Source organism: Phoca vitulina, unplaced genomic scaffold (genome assembly GCF_004348235.1).
Source record: "Phoca vitulina isolate PV1807 unplaced genomic scaffold, GSC_HSeal_1.0 scaffold6, whole genome shotgun sequence".
NCBI classification, from domain to species: domain Eukaryota; kingdom Metazoa; phylum Chordata; class Mammalia; order Carnivora; family Phocidae; genus Phoca; species Phoca vitulina.
In genome coordinates, this window is record NW_022589709.1 from 47,089,750 (window position 1) to 47,104,037 (window position 14,288).

Below are 14,288 nucleotides of genomic sequence, written 5' to 3' on the forward strand. Positions count from 1 at the left end.
AAAAACATAGGGGATGCTAAGGATAGGCAAATCTTAAAAAGGATTTTTCTTCATTGCTTTTCACATAGAGAAAATACCAATAGGCATTTGAGCAGAAAAAAAGTTGTTGGGATGTTTACTCATACACTGAAAATAAGTTTACATATTCCTATAACAAGGTACCTATATTTTAAAGTACACTTTATGTTCTCTTTTCAGGATAAATGCCATTTAGCATGTCCTTTCCCAATAATTTTGTCTTGGTAAAATTTTCCACATGTAGAATTTTACTTTTATTTAATGATATCAATGTAAGAACATTAGACCTCAGCTGCATTAAGAGAAGTATGTTCTACATTGAATAAATAATAGGAGTCTTATAGCTGAAATTTTAAGGATGACTATAGTAAATCTCTAGCTTTAAAAATTAAATGTTGCACAAGTCTAATATAAATTAGTGATTAATAATGAAAACATAAAGTAATTTTTTTGGTCAGTTCAGAATATCCCTTTCTTCATTGAGATCTTTGCATTTCTTTATTATTATAATAATTACACTACTAATATATTTAAATTATTATTTGAAAAAATTAGAAAACGTATTATTTTCTTATAACTTTGAATTATGAGTGTATCCTGGGATATAGGCCCTTTCCAATTTCTACCTTTGTAGAACATAGGAAATTAACAAATTCAAAATGTCTGGCACAAAAGAAATTCATTCTCCTTCCCAAACCAAGAAAACTGAACATAGTAAATGCTGTGCAATCTTACTCAAGTTATGTATGTAGAACTTTTTGATACAATGTTTATTTCTTTTGCCAAAACATATCTTATTATCTTATAACATTTTTATCACAGATATTCCCTTTTTGGATATAAGTAAAAAAAAGTCCATTGCCGTGTATTTGATTGGAAACTTCATTGGGCTATACAAAATCTCTCTCAAAAATATTCAATCATTCCACAAATATTTGTTGAGTTTTACTATGTGTCAGGCACCATTCTACTTGTAGGCATACGTCAACAAACTAATGAGAATCCCTCTTCCTGTGGAGCTGGCATTCTAATTCAGCACTACCCAATAGAACTTTTTTTAAACTTTATTAATTTTAATTTAAATGGTGGCATGCGGCAAAGGGCTAGTATATTGGATAGTGTACTTGCAGTAGTTGAGATATAGACAAAAGAGAAATAAATAAGTAAATATATGTCAAATGGTGAGTTGTGCTTTGAAGACAAATATTTTCCTATACTGACTGTAACATTTCTGCATTTTAATATCTTTTTATGAATAGTGCCTTTTTGCAGGAAAAAAAATGACTGATATTGTTGAAAGGACCTCATTTGTGTCAAGCATCTTAGGTCCAAATGCCAGCAATGCCCAGCAATGCATGACTTTGAGCAAGTCACTTGATTTGCTCAAAGTCATGCATTGCTGGGCATTGCCTTGATTTTCTTACCAGTAAAATGAGAATGGACTCAATTTTTTCTAAAATCCTTTCTACTTTTAAGCTTTCTTAATTAGGTGATTCTACTTCATTTTATATAATTGTGAGGGGGCCCATCCAAAATGTTGGTAGGTTGAAATTATTAACTGAATTATATCATAAAAGCAAGGATAAATTCACTATTTTTTTCATCATCAGTGAGCCTTTACTCTCTATGAGGAGGCAATATAGGTATCGGTATTCAAGGAAATATGTACCAGAATCTTAAGTTCCTAGAGGGGCTTACCACTGGAATCATATGATGAATCCTTTGTGAACTAATTTTTTTAAGAAGCAAGACATCTCTCCACTTGTTTCTGTTTAAATAAAATTTCATATTATTTCATTTATTTTAAATCCTAGGAGTTAAGGCTTATATTTAGAACTTTTGGAATATGTTGACCAGATTTGAAGCCTTGGCTCTGCTACTTACCAATAGTATAATCATCAATAAATTAACAAATTATTTACAAGCAGTAGTCCCCCCTTATCTGTGGAGGATATATTCCAAGACCTCCAGTGGATGCCTGAAAACCACAGATAGTACCTAATTCTATATATGCCATGTTTTTTTCCTATGCATACATTTCTATGATAAAGTTTAGTTTATAAATTAGGCACAGTAAGAGATTAACAATAATAATTAGTAATAAAATAGAACAATTACAACAATAAACTGTAAAAGTTATGTGAATGCAGCTCTCTATTTCTCTCTCAAAATATCTTACTGTACTGCACTAACTTTTCTTCTTATGATGATGTGAGACGATAAGATGCCTACATGATGAGATGACATGACGTGAATGATGTAGGCATCGTGACAAAGCTTAAGGCTGCTATTGACCTGACAATACGTCAAAAGAGGTATCATCTGTTTCAGGACTGAGCTATATCATGGGTAACTGAAACTACGGAAAGTGAAACTGTGGATAAGGGCGAACTACTGTATTAAACCTGTTTCTCATCATCAGGAAGGATTAATAATAATAATAATAATAATAATAACCTCATGTGATTGTTGTAAGCACTGAGTGAAATAATAAATATAATGAGCCACAGGTATATATTATTGTTGATATTATGTTTGTTATCATTAAGTGCCCTCATCATTAGTGTTATTTTCTCTGTCAGGGTGAAGATCTTTTATAGAACAAAGAATGTATGTCAAAATTTGTGACTAGTTATACAAGTCTGAATGGAATGTGATTAGCATATTAAAAATATGAAGATAATATCAACCCACAAGATATATAAATTTATTTTTCCTGATGTTAAACTTTTAAGGAATGTAGTGATTATGGGCTTGTTAGTGGGCAAAACAATCATCTGGTAATCCTAAAAATCTTTTAAAAGTTAGAGTTCTGACCTACCAAAAGACAAACACTGATGACCAAAGAGTTCGATTTAGAAAAAGGACACTGTTTTTGAATGACAACTTGATATTAATCATCATTTCTATGAGATTATGCTGTATTTTTAAGTGATGAATAGAAACTAAAAGACTTTGTCAACTGTTTTGATATTCCAAGATAAACAGGAAAAAGTAAAATTTTGAAGAAAATGATTTCCAGGGATAAAACATGATGCCCTTAATAAGAGTTAGAAATTCAGATTCTAAGTCCAGAGTATAAAACTTTAACCACTTGCAGAGCTAAAAAAGCAAGAATTCCAGACTCACAATTGAAGATAATGCTAATTAGTCATATAATTTCAGTTCGCCTCATTCATTTTTTAAATAACTTTTGACAGTGTTGACTACTTCTTGCTTCTTAAAACTCCCCATTCTAAAATGTTGGGTTGGTCCACTTTCTAATTTCATTCCTATTCAATTTCACTTTCCTTTCCTAGCTCTTCTTGTATTTTTAAAGATTTATATTTTTGCGGGGTGCCTGGGTGGCTTGGTCCATTAAGCATCTGACTCAGTTTCTGCTCAGGTCATGATCTCCGAGTTGTGAGATTGAGCCCCACATGAGGCTCCACACTCAGTGTGGAGTCTGCTTGAGGTTTTTTTCCCTCACCCTCTCCCTCCCCCTCTACTCCTATCCCTGCTCATGTTCTCTCTCTCTCAAATGAAATAAATAAAATCTTCAATAAATATTTATCTGAGCCAATAGGCACAGATAGGTTCCATACTCCTTCAGAGTTTACAGTCTACTGGAGATGGAGAGAGGAAAATAAGCCGTGATTGTATTTAAGTTCTATGAAAATGAGGTATAAAATCCTATAAAAGCACATAAACAGCCCTTACCTCCCTGGCATGTTAAGATGTTCAGGAAGGAAGGAGTCATCCAGAGGTGACAGAAAAAAGAAATGGTTGTTGTGGTTGGGAGATCTGTTATATTGAGCAAAAAAGTGAAAGATATTGAAGACAATGAAAGCCAGGTTTCTCACTGTAGGAGAAGTATTTACAAACATAAAAAAGAAGAAGGTTAAAAATAATCCTGAGGTTTTACATTGGAATTGGACCTGTTGACTTTGTTCTGGGAAATATGAATTTATGGCATGTGTATATACCCTCCTCACACACACAGATATAGAGTTAGTCATAGATGTATATGTGTGTGCATATACACATGTGTGTACATACACAGATTTTTTAGTGCAACATCTACTGAGAGGGCCAAAAAGTAGTGTACCCAAGTTACAGTGAGCACTCTGAGATCTCAGATCTTGATGTCTAAATGTTGTTCTCCACTAGAGGGAATCAGGGCTCTGGGCCCTTTGGAGTAAGGTCTGTTTTCAGAGCTAGGCTACAAAAAATATGAGATGAACTTGGAACATCTCATCCAAGGAAGAAAATGCTCAAAATATGATGGAGACATGTCAGAAGACCATAAGGACCAGCTTGAAGAGCCTCCCACTGGCCAACTCTTGAATATTTGAATATTAAAATAAGTGATAATAATAGATTACAACCCATTGATTGAAATAGGAAGGAAGGAAGGGTGGAAGAAAAGTTGTTCCTTACAGTGGAATGCTGACTACACCACATAGAATGACAGACATGGGATATCTCCATTTGGCAACTATCCTAGTGCTTAGGAGTTGTCAGTGGATGCTGGTGGGTTGATAAATGATTGATGACGAATGGGATACTGACAATCTTGGAATAGCTCTAATACTAAAAGTAATCAGTTACAAAGGGGGAAAGTAATGATCCCATGGTGTACACCAACACAATCCGATGAGAAAGGTTAACATCCCCAGTAATGGGATGAGTGAGCATCATGGGCCTCTGAGGTGATTCACTGAGAAGAGCACAGCATGATATCTTCAGGAACCCTTCTAAGAAAATAGGACCTGAGTGTGGGTCATGAAAAGGCATCAGAAGATCATCCTGTAGAATCGAAGACCCAGACTAAAACTGTTGAGGACATGACAGGGAAAGACTAAGGAATAATTCCTGCTTGGACGAGGGTGAAGAAATACAACCACTAAATGCAACATGTGTTCCATGAGATCCTGGTCACAGAAAGTAAAAAGAAACATTGTTGAGACAAATGGCAAATTCGAATGAGGTCTGTGGCTTGGATGGTAGTGTTGTATCAATGTGGATTTCCTGTCTGGAAACGTTGTGTTATGGTTATTTATGGGAATATCCTTATTTAGAGAACTATATTCTGCAGTACTAGAGGTGATGAGGCATAATGTCTACAGCTTGCTCTCAGGTGGTTCTGAAAAAGATTGATGATAACAAGTGCATATAGAGAGAAGGAGAAAGGGTGATTCAGGGGCAGGTGTGGTGAAATGTTAACAGTTGGGCAATTGGTGTCAGAGTCTATGGGAATCCTTTGTACTGCTTTGTATAATTTTTCTGTAAGTTTTAAAATTAAAAAATATATATACATATTTTAAAACAAATGGGAAAACTTATCCCAGCCTGGGGTTATATGGAAGAATTTTGCCAGGAACTGATCCCTAAACTGAGATCTAAAATATGTCAACAAGAGGCACATAGAGGTCTGTGAGTTCCTTCAGATGAGAGATTGTTTCGTTTTAGTTTACTTTTGTTTTTAGTGGTAGGCATTGAGATATTGTTGATTAAATTCATGAATTGAAAAAACCTGAAGGAAGTTTGGTATGGCTGGAAGTTAGAACGTTAGGGGCAGCAGCAAGAAATTACGTTGGAAAGATAAGCAGGGAACAGATCATATAGTAGCGTGTGTATTCGGTGTGCTTGTAAGAAGAAAAAATGGAAGAATTACAAAAATGGCTTGAGAAATGGCAGCTCTCTACTGTATCCAAGTGATAACGATTAAGAAAATAGTTCTGATCTGGGGGGCCGGAGCAAGATGGCGGATGTGTAGGAGACCTGGATTTCATCTGGTCCCAGGAATTCAGCTGGATAGGGATCAAACCATTCTGAACACCTACGAACTCAACAGGAGATCGAAGAAAAGAATAGAAAATAGTTCTGATCTGGACATATAAATTTTTTATTATTAAATTTCTTTTGAAATGTTTGTAATTTTTCACTAAGTAGACAAGATTTATTCTGCTTTAAGTTAAATCAGTGAATCTTATAGAAATTCTTGCCAATTGTCAGGATTATGTGTTCATGTGAATGAGTACATGTATACTCTATAGGATCGGGTTTAAATCATTTCTAGTTTGGTCCATCTCTAAGTTCTGCTCAGACAACTGTTAGACTCTTGTGATTCAGGATATATCCAGTATCACACCCTTCATAAAATAAACCCTATCTGTTAATCACTCCACCTTTTTTCCCTTCTAGTTCTCTTTTTTCCATTCAGCCAAACTGTTTGAACTTAATTGGAGTATTGTTTTTCTAAATGGTTTCTTAGGGAAAATGCAACAACAACAAAAAATTTATTGGCCCCTTGGCATTTTAGTCCTGCTGCTATTGTAATGCCAAATGAGTAAAATAATCTGTAGAAAATACAGCGATTACATTCAAGAAGCAAAATTAGATATTTTAGTACCCATAGTAAATTAATTTTAGGGAAAGGCATTATACTTCTCAGGATGAAATAGGACAATTTTGCCTAGATTCTTGTTTCCAAGAAGTACTTATTTTATTTACCACAAAATTGAGCAAGGTAGAATCTTTTTAGAACTAAGAACTTATACAAGGTATGTAGAGCCTTAAAATTTATAAATTAATGTGAAATATAAGAAATCTGGTGAAATACTAAATGCATTCTGTAATTATAGGAATTTTAAAAGAGAATTGTTAAAGCACTTATTTTGCAAATGTTCAGAATATTTTGTTTTGTTTTGTTTTACTAAATAACCTAGGCACTTGGAGGTGTCCCAGGAAGTCAGCCATTACTTCCAAGTGGAATGGACCCAACTCGACAACAAGGTGACAACTTTAAAGTAAAAGTGAAATTGATATGCAGAATCTCAAATAAATCCTTTATTTTTTAAGGACAATTGTATTTGTATAAATCTTCCATAATTATACCAGTTGCATTTTTGCAGGTAATGTGGCCAGATGAGTTATATTTTCAACTAACTCTTTTTTTTTAAGATTTTATTTATTTATTTGAGAGAGAGAGAGCATGAACGGGAGGCGGGGAGAGGGAGATGCAGACTCCCCGCTGAGCAGGGAGCCTGACGCTGGGCTCTATCTCAGGACCCTGAGATCACGACCTGAGCAGAAGGCAGATGCTTAACCAACTGAGCCAACCAGGCGCTCCTCAACTAACTCTTAATTATGCATGATACGAGGGTGATGATAACATAAGAAACTGAAGTATTAAATATCTAAATATCCACATTTTAACTAATAACTTCTAAAACCTTTTATATAACTTCTAACAAGTGGGAATTAAAATGATTATATCCCTTAAGATTTCTTCTGCCTTTTTCAGATAGGTTAGTCCATCTGAAAGGTGAGCAGGAGGAAAAGAGGGTGCTAAGCAACCAATGGCTTGATTAATTTAACAAATCAATAATCAGGTCCTTCCAACAGAGATATTTAGGTACCACAGATATGTATGGCTCTATTACACTGTTCCAAGGTAAAAGGAGCAAATGGTATGAGAGATGTATTTCAGCACAGAGTAGGAAGAAAAATTCAATCTCAATGAATGGAGAGTGTGGGCAAGTAGTCATAAGAGGCAGAAAAGTAGCCATGGAAACCAAGATGAGCTGAAGTCTATGACCCAGTCCCTTAGTAAGTAAGATTTAACACCAAGCAGAGAAGAGGCTACTATCTCCTGGTTTAGCACTCATTGCTAATATCGTCATGCCTTTTTTTTTTTTTTTAAAGGACATCCAAATATGGGTGGGCCAATGCAGAGAATGACTCCTCCAAGAGGAATGGTGCCCTTAGGACCACAGGTAAATAATCAACACAAAAAGCTAGATGCTGAGTTTTTTTGCCTTCATCTTATACATAAACAAACGATCTCATTTGCTGGCTTTTATTATATGCATTAAAGGCTTGATATAACATAGTTGTTAGACTCTTGAGGACATAATATCTGGACATGTCCAAACTGATGTAACAACAAACCATATTTTAACAGGTGCTATCACATATGCCTTTAGTACATTTGAAAAAATATATTGTGTAAAAATACATTAAAGGAATTATTATAAAAAGACAAATATTAATTACCATTTTGTTAACTATGCTGAGGAAGTCTAAAAAATTTATAGTAATTATTATAAAAGATAAGCATGTAAGTTAAATAAGTTAAATAAAACACAGTTGATCTAAGATATAAACAGAATAAACAACATAAAATATATTTCTATAAGTCTTTTAAAGAATGCCATTGACAATTTCTTACATACAACCTTATTTCTTCATAGAATATGAAAACAATGGCTATTTAGAAATAAACATTAAATGGGTCTTAGTGAACAAGCATAATCCTATCAGTCTGTATCAGATGTTAGCCTACTTCTCTATCAAAATTTTCCAAAAGCACACACTGAGGTTGAATCTATCCTACCTGTTCATGACATTTTTTAAGTACGCTATTCCAGGATATCATTTATTTTTGGTAAAACATCCTTTTGTCTCTCTTGGGAAAACTAAATGAGGTACAAATTAATTTTATAATGCTATATTTTAAGGAAACCAATCCCAATCCAGAATTTTAAATTTCTATCTTATGGGTCAGAGGTTAATGTGTCATAATGCTGGTTAAAAGAGTGAATTAATTTATTTTCTTTATCCCTTTCCAAGAATAGCTATAAAAGTCCAGTTTTAGGAACTTGTTTTATGTATCTACTTTTAAAAAATTAAATTAATATTTTGTTGTGTGCCCAAAGGAGTCAGAGAATTAAGAATCTAACACTGAGATAATGTGAGTTAGACCTAGGAGTTTCTAACCAACATAAAATTATATATATATATATATATATATATAACTATATTAAAACGTGAAAGACATTATAACCAAAATTTTCAGAGATACCATATTACATGAAAAAAAATAAAACCCCATATGTTAATAGACATGACATCCTCAGAGTCAGAAAAGAATAATTTATTTAGGCTCATGTATTTCCTTTGTATTTTCTTAAGATTTTATAAAACTCTGATTTAGATATTTAAATTATTCTTCCCTATGTCTACTCATGTTAGGGTTGATGATTTATGTGACCAACCATCAGAAGTTATTGATAGCAATTAGAATTTATAAGATTTATAGGATATTTCATTGACTGAATATGTATTTTAGTCATTAATGAAGAAAGCCAGTTTGGCTCTACAGAACTTGAAAGATTTTTTTCCCGAAATATTTTCGTAATAGATACATTTTAAATATACATAAAAACATGGTGCCTGTAATTTAGTTATCATTCTTCATTCAGTTTATTGATTTTTAAGCTAGCTGCTCTTTAAGCCTTTGCCATCCCAAACCTATATTTTCAATACTTTTAAAAACTAGAGTCTGAGTTAAGAGTCAGTTTTGCAGTGTTTGAAAGATACACCAATGGTTATTTGAGCTATATGAACACTTAGATCTCATTTGAAAATGCAGAAGTGGAAAGCATACTGGTCTTTATGTTTTACAAATATTTAGCTGTATGTTTATGTGTTTTGTGTTGTAAGTAAATTACAATAGAAAGTAAGAAAACATGTTCCTGGTGCGTAATCTCTTATTGATGAGTTTTAATACCCAAGTTTATCATGTAAGTGTGAATTCTTGTATTTTCGAACTCAAAAAAAGTAGTTTATTTCTGCCATTTGGGTTAGTATCCTTGCTATCTATTTCTTCATAATTTGAGGGCAATAAAGTGTTTTGGTTTGAATTTACCTCAGAAACCAGAACTACCTACAATAACTTCTTTAAATCACAGTATACAGAATGTAAAAGGTTAAAGGAAACTCTACATACCATGTACTTAAATGAAAAAGGAATCATATTAATATGAATGGCAGATAGGTAAAATGCGAGGTAAAATAATTTGGAATGAGGGATTCTTATGAGATATTTACCTATAACATCTGGTATATGAAACATATGCATTATAAACTGTGAAATTTGTATAAAGGTTATCTGTGTTTCTTGAAAGATAATAAAAAAAACAATCCTCATAGTAGATATTATAACCATACAGATGCTACCCAAGAACAGAATGCATCTGCTTCTTTCTAGTTGAATTATAGAAATAATCTCTAGAATATTGTTTCTAGCTTTATACACAAACATAAAACACATCTCTTTTTTATCGTAGATATTATTTCCATAAGTTTTTGACCTTAAGACCAGTGTAATGGAGAAAGAAAGTAATTATCTATTGGAACAATTGAATTCCTAGAACAGAGAAAAAAAAAAAATATATATATATATATAATCTAATGATTCTTAGATAATGTTAAGGCAAATGCACACTTAGAACATAGTAAACATGTGCTTAATACTTACTGCATGAATGAAGAAATAAAAGTTTGCTCCAATCTTGGCATATTTTTCCCACCTCTTTACCTGTTTTAAATTTAATTTCAGTGGTAATATATAATTACCTATTGAATCAAGAAAAATATCTTACTTAATACCATATTTGAAGACATTTTTCTACTTGCTTTTGTAATAAGATATACTTTGCTTGCCTGTGTTCTTATGCTCACCAGGTTCCATATGGTTAAAAGAAAAATTCACCAAGACTATCCAATTAGTTTTAGTTCCTCCAGAAATCGGAAGGATAAATGAGTTATATACAAGTAGGAACATATCATGATTTCCAAATGAAATGCCTGGGGTAGAGAAATGGTGAGATGAAAATACATGATAAGCTCTCATGTAAAGAGAGAATTAACTGATTCTGTATTTTCAAATTTCAGATAGGTAGAATTCAGCTCAGTAAAGGGAAGAGTAAAAGTAAACTGCCCAATCATTGAAAAACTCTTTATAAACTTTCCAAGCAGAATCTGAACAGCCATTTTGTCAGGAACATTGCATTGGGAAAGAGATTAAACCAGATGGAATTGTATAGCTGCCATCCGCTTTAAAATTCAGTGATTCTAAATTAGCTCTTCCCATTCTGCCTTTGTTGATACCACTCAGAAAGCCAGTTGTTATTCTTTCTTATCTTCCTGTTTTCTTTTGCTTCAGATTATTCACAAAATGAAAATATTTTGTAAATCTATCAAATTATGTAATGGATAATTTCTTACTCATTTCCTGAGATACCAGAGCACTGGATATACCAAGATGAGTAAAACAGATTCTACCTTCAAGGTACTTATTGTTTAGCAGGAGACACAAATACATAAAGAAAAACTATTAGGCAGTAAAAAAAAAAATCTAGAAAAGAAGTATGCATGCTCTGTCAAGGAAGCAGTACATAAACAAGCATGTAATTCTGTGAGGGCTGAAGGCTCAAGGGAAACTGATAAGAAGAGGACTCATTTAAGTTGGTCCCTTACTCATGGTGACAAGAAAGAGTTAGCGGCTACAAGTTTTGAGCACTAGGTATCATGCTCTTAATGCAGCAAGCACTATGATAGGTGTTTTATATGATTTCATTTTATCCTCCAACAAGCTTGTAAAGGACATGATATCAATTTACAGATAAGGAAATGAAGGTTGAGTTGATCACTGGGGGAAGGATTGGCCCATGATCACATGTATAGAAAGAGGGGCAGAGGAAATGGGGCAGTGGCAACAGAAGTTCAAAACAATGTCTTTCTATGTCCAGAGCTATAAAGAAGACTAATGTTTTCCTTGATAAAACGAAACAGATTTTCTAAGACCAAAAATGAAAGGAGACTGTTCTTTTGAAGCATTTCTATTATACCTTACCATCCAGATTTTGTTTCCAATGGTTAATTTTCTTCTCAGAGACTTCTTGCTAATATTGCTGGTGCCACTACCATGCTTGATCCAGAGGTTAAGGGAACTAACTATCCTTTTAACTAATGACTCAACTGTGGATAGAAACCATTCTATCCCATAGCACATAAAATTGGGATGTTTAAATAAGATTTCATGAAAGTAAAAGTAAATAAGCAATGAGGAGAGCATGTAACTAGGTAATTTATTTATAAACTGTGGCTTACACTCTGGAGTTAACAGACTCATTGACTATTTCCTTGTCGTCTTAGCACCTACTACACAGAAGGTCATGCCATGAGTTACCATGAGTGAAAAAGTATATTGCATGTTTCTGAACCACAAGAAATCCAGTAGGCTGGAGGGTATAGCTGGGAGTAGGGAAAGTAGGAAATGTATACAGGAAATATAGACTTGGGCTGATCTCTGAGCCATGCTGAGGACTAGGTATTTGTTAGGCATTGTGGGTCATCATGCCTTTTAGGTGACATATATAGGACTGAGTTTTAGAAGCATAGTTCTGGAGGCAGCATGAAGAATAGATGGGGAGGGGGAAAGGCTAAGTCAGACAGACTAATGAAAATGGTACATTAGTCTCACTAAATGACAAAGATTAGTGTGATATGAAGGAAAGCACTATTCCAAAAGCTATTTCATAGGTAGAATCAAGAGACTTTGATAACTGCCTGGATGTGGGAATTGAAATAAAAGGAGGAGACATCATTGAGCTCCCAGAGGTTCTTAGCCTGGACTGTTGTATGGCAGGTCACGCCATGGAAATCACTGAGGAAAGCAATATGAAGAACGCAGCCGTGAGAAGAGAACACTAAGTTTACTTTTAGATGTGTTGAGCATGAAGTGGTGTCCAGAAGGAAACAATCCAAATGACATTCAACATAGGAATTATGCAGGAGCTTAGTAGAGACGTCATGACCAAATATAAAACCTTTGGGATTCCTAAAGAGTTGCTGAACTCATGGTAGCAGATAAGATTACCCATAAATGTGTACTTATTTAAAAGAATGCTGTGGCTAGAACTTGGAGAAAAACATTTAAAGAGTTAGCAAAAGAAAAGGAGCCGGCAAAGGAAATGGAAAAAGAGTATGTGAGAAAAGTTGGAAGAATAGTGCTGTCAGAAAGCCAAGCACGAAAGCAGTTGATAGTGTCAAAATACATTAACATGAGAATGTTAAAATCAGTCTTTTGGCCGTAATGGAAACTAAAGTAAGCTAATATGATATGCATGTTAAAACATTAAAATGTTTTTCTCCCTTGAATGTATATAAGAGATGTTGACAGAAGCCTATTGCGTGATATAATTCATGTGTACATATTTTAAGTGTACTTTAGTTTTCATATATTGTTGTGTATTTGTATATTTGTACATCTCTCTATGGGATATATTATTTTGTGAACAGAAGTTCGCATCCAACTTTCTTATGTTGGGTTCACCTGTTGAGTTTTTTTCCTTTAGCCTTTATGTAATTGTTCTGGGTCTGGCAATTTCAAACATGCTGACTAAATCTGTTCTTTAAAAACAGAGTTTTGGATTTACAAAATGTTTTATTTGAAAAAGTTCACTGTTGTACAGATATTAGGAGATTCATAAGGATATGTTGAATATCATAATTGCAACTCTACCTTAATCATTTAACATGCTCCAATGATCTTACATAGTCATGTAGTTTTTAAAAGACACAGACCAAAGTAATTGTTAAGATAGAAGCAATAGTACAAGAGTGGACCCGTCAGAGAATGAATTGCACAGGCCTTATCCAATCAGGAGTTATGTAGGGAAATCATTAACCTGCTCTCCTTTCTTTCCCCCCTCCTCTTTGGTTTTGTTTTTTTGTTTTGTGGTAGTCTGACCCTTGGTTATCATTACAGAACTATGGAGGTGCAATGAGACCCCCCCTGAATGCTTTAGGTGGCCCCGGAATGCCTGGAATGAACATGTAAGCAAAATGCTATGTTATCCTGTTTAGTAAAGTATTCTGTTTTCTGTCTTCTGAAGTCACGCTAATTTGTAATACAATTTGAGCTCCTCAATTTCTGTGTAGTATAAAATGAAACTAGTGTAAAAGAACTAAACATGAGCTGTAGTGTTTGCTTCATTTTCACAACATATTCTGTTTTTCTGCCTTCCCTGCAACTTTTTTTTTTCCATTTTCAAATGCCAAATGCCAACTTTTAGCCAGATTCCCATGTTTCATTTGTTTAGATAAAAATAAGTCTTTTATAACTAAGCACATAGGCTCAATATAGTCTGTATAAAACTATAAAGAGATGCTGGCACCAAGACCATGACTTAACTCCATAGAAGCAGACAATTGATATTAACTTCATTTTAACAGATATATAGTAATTCCTAAAAGTTTTTAATTCCTATATATGAGTCTTTACTTTTGCTTTGTTGGGACCACTTGTAACCCAGCAAGAGTTCTCTTTGGTAGTGTCTTCTGTATTAAAGAACTTCCATATGATAAGGTGAATTTTTGTTTGAAAATTAAGATATGCTTGGATAAGGACTAAACTAATAGTTTTTTGGCTGTTTTGG

General features: G+C 33.7%; 1 protein-coding gene across 4 annotated transcripts in view; it reads left to right on the forward strand.

Moving 5' to 3' along the window:
- SSBP2 (single stranded DNA binding protein 2) overlaps positions 1–14,288 on the forward strand; it is a 286,517-nt gene that overhangs the window by 229,124 nt on the left and 43,105 nt on the right. For 2 of the 4 annotated variants that reach the window (XM_032404079.1, XM_032404081.1), the window contains 3 exons: positions 6,729–6,795; positions 7,708–7,778; positions 13,595–13,686. In XM_032404079.1, the coding sequence (XP_032259970.1) occupies positions 6,729–6,795; positions 7,708–7,778; positions 13,595–13,686 (230 nt within the window). The remainder of the gene's footprint in view (positions 1–6,728; positions 6,796–7,707; positions 7,779–13,594; positions 13,687–14,288) is intronic. The other 2 variants (XM_032404080.1, XM_032404082.1) reach the window with 1 other exon arrangement.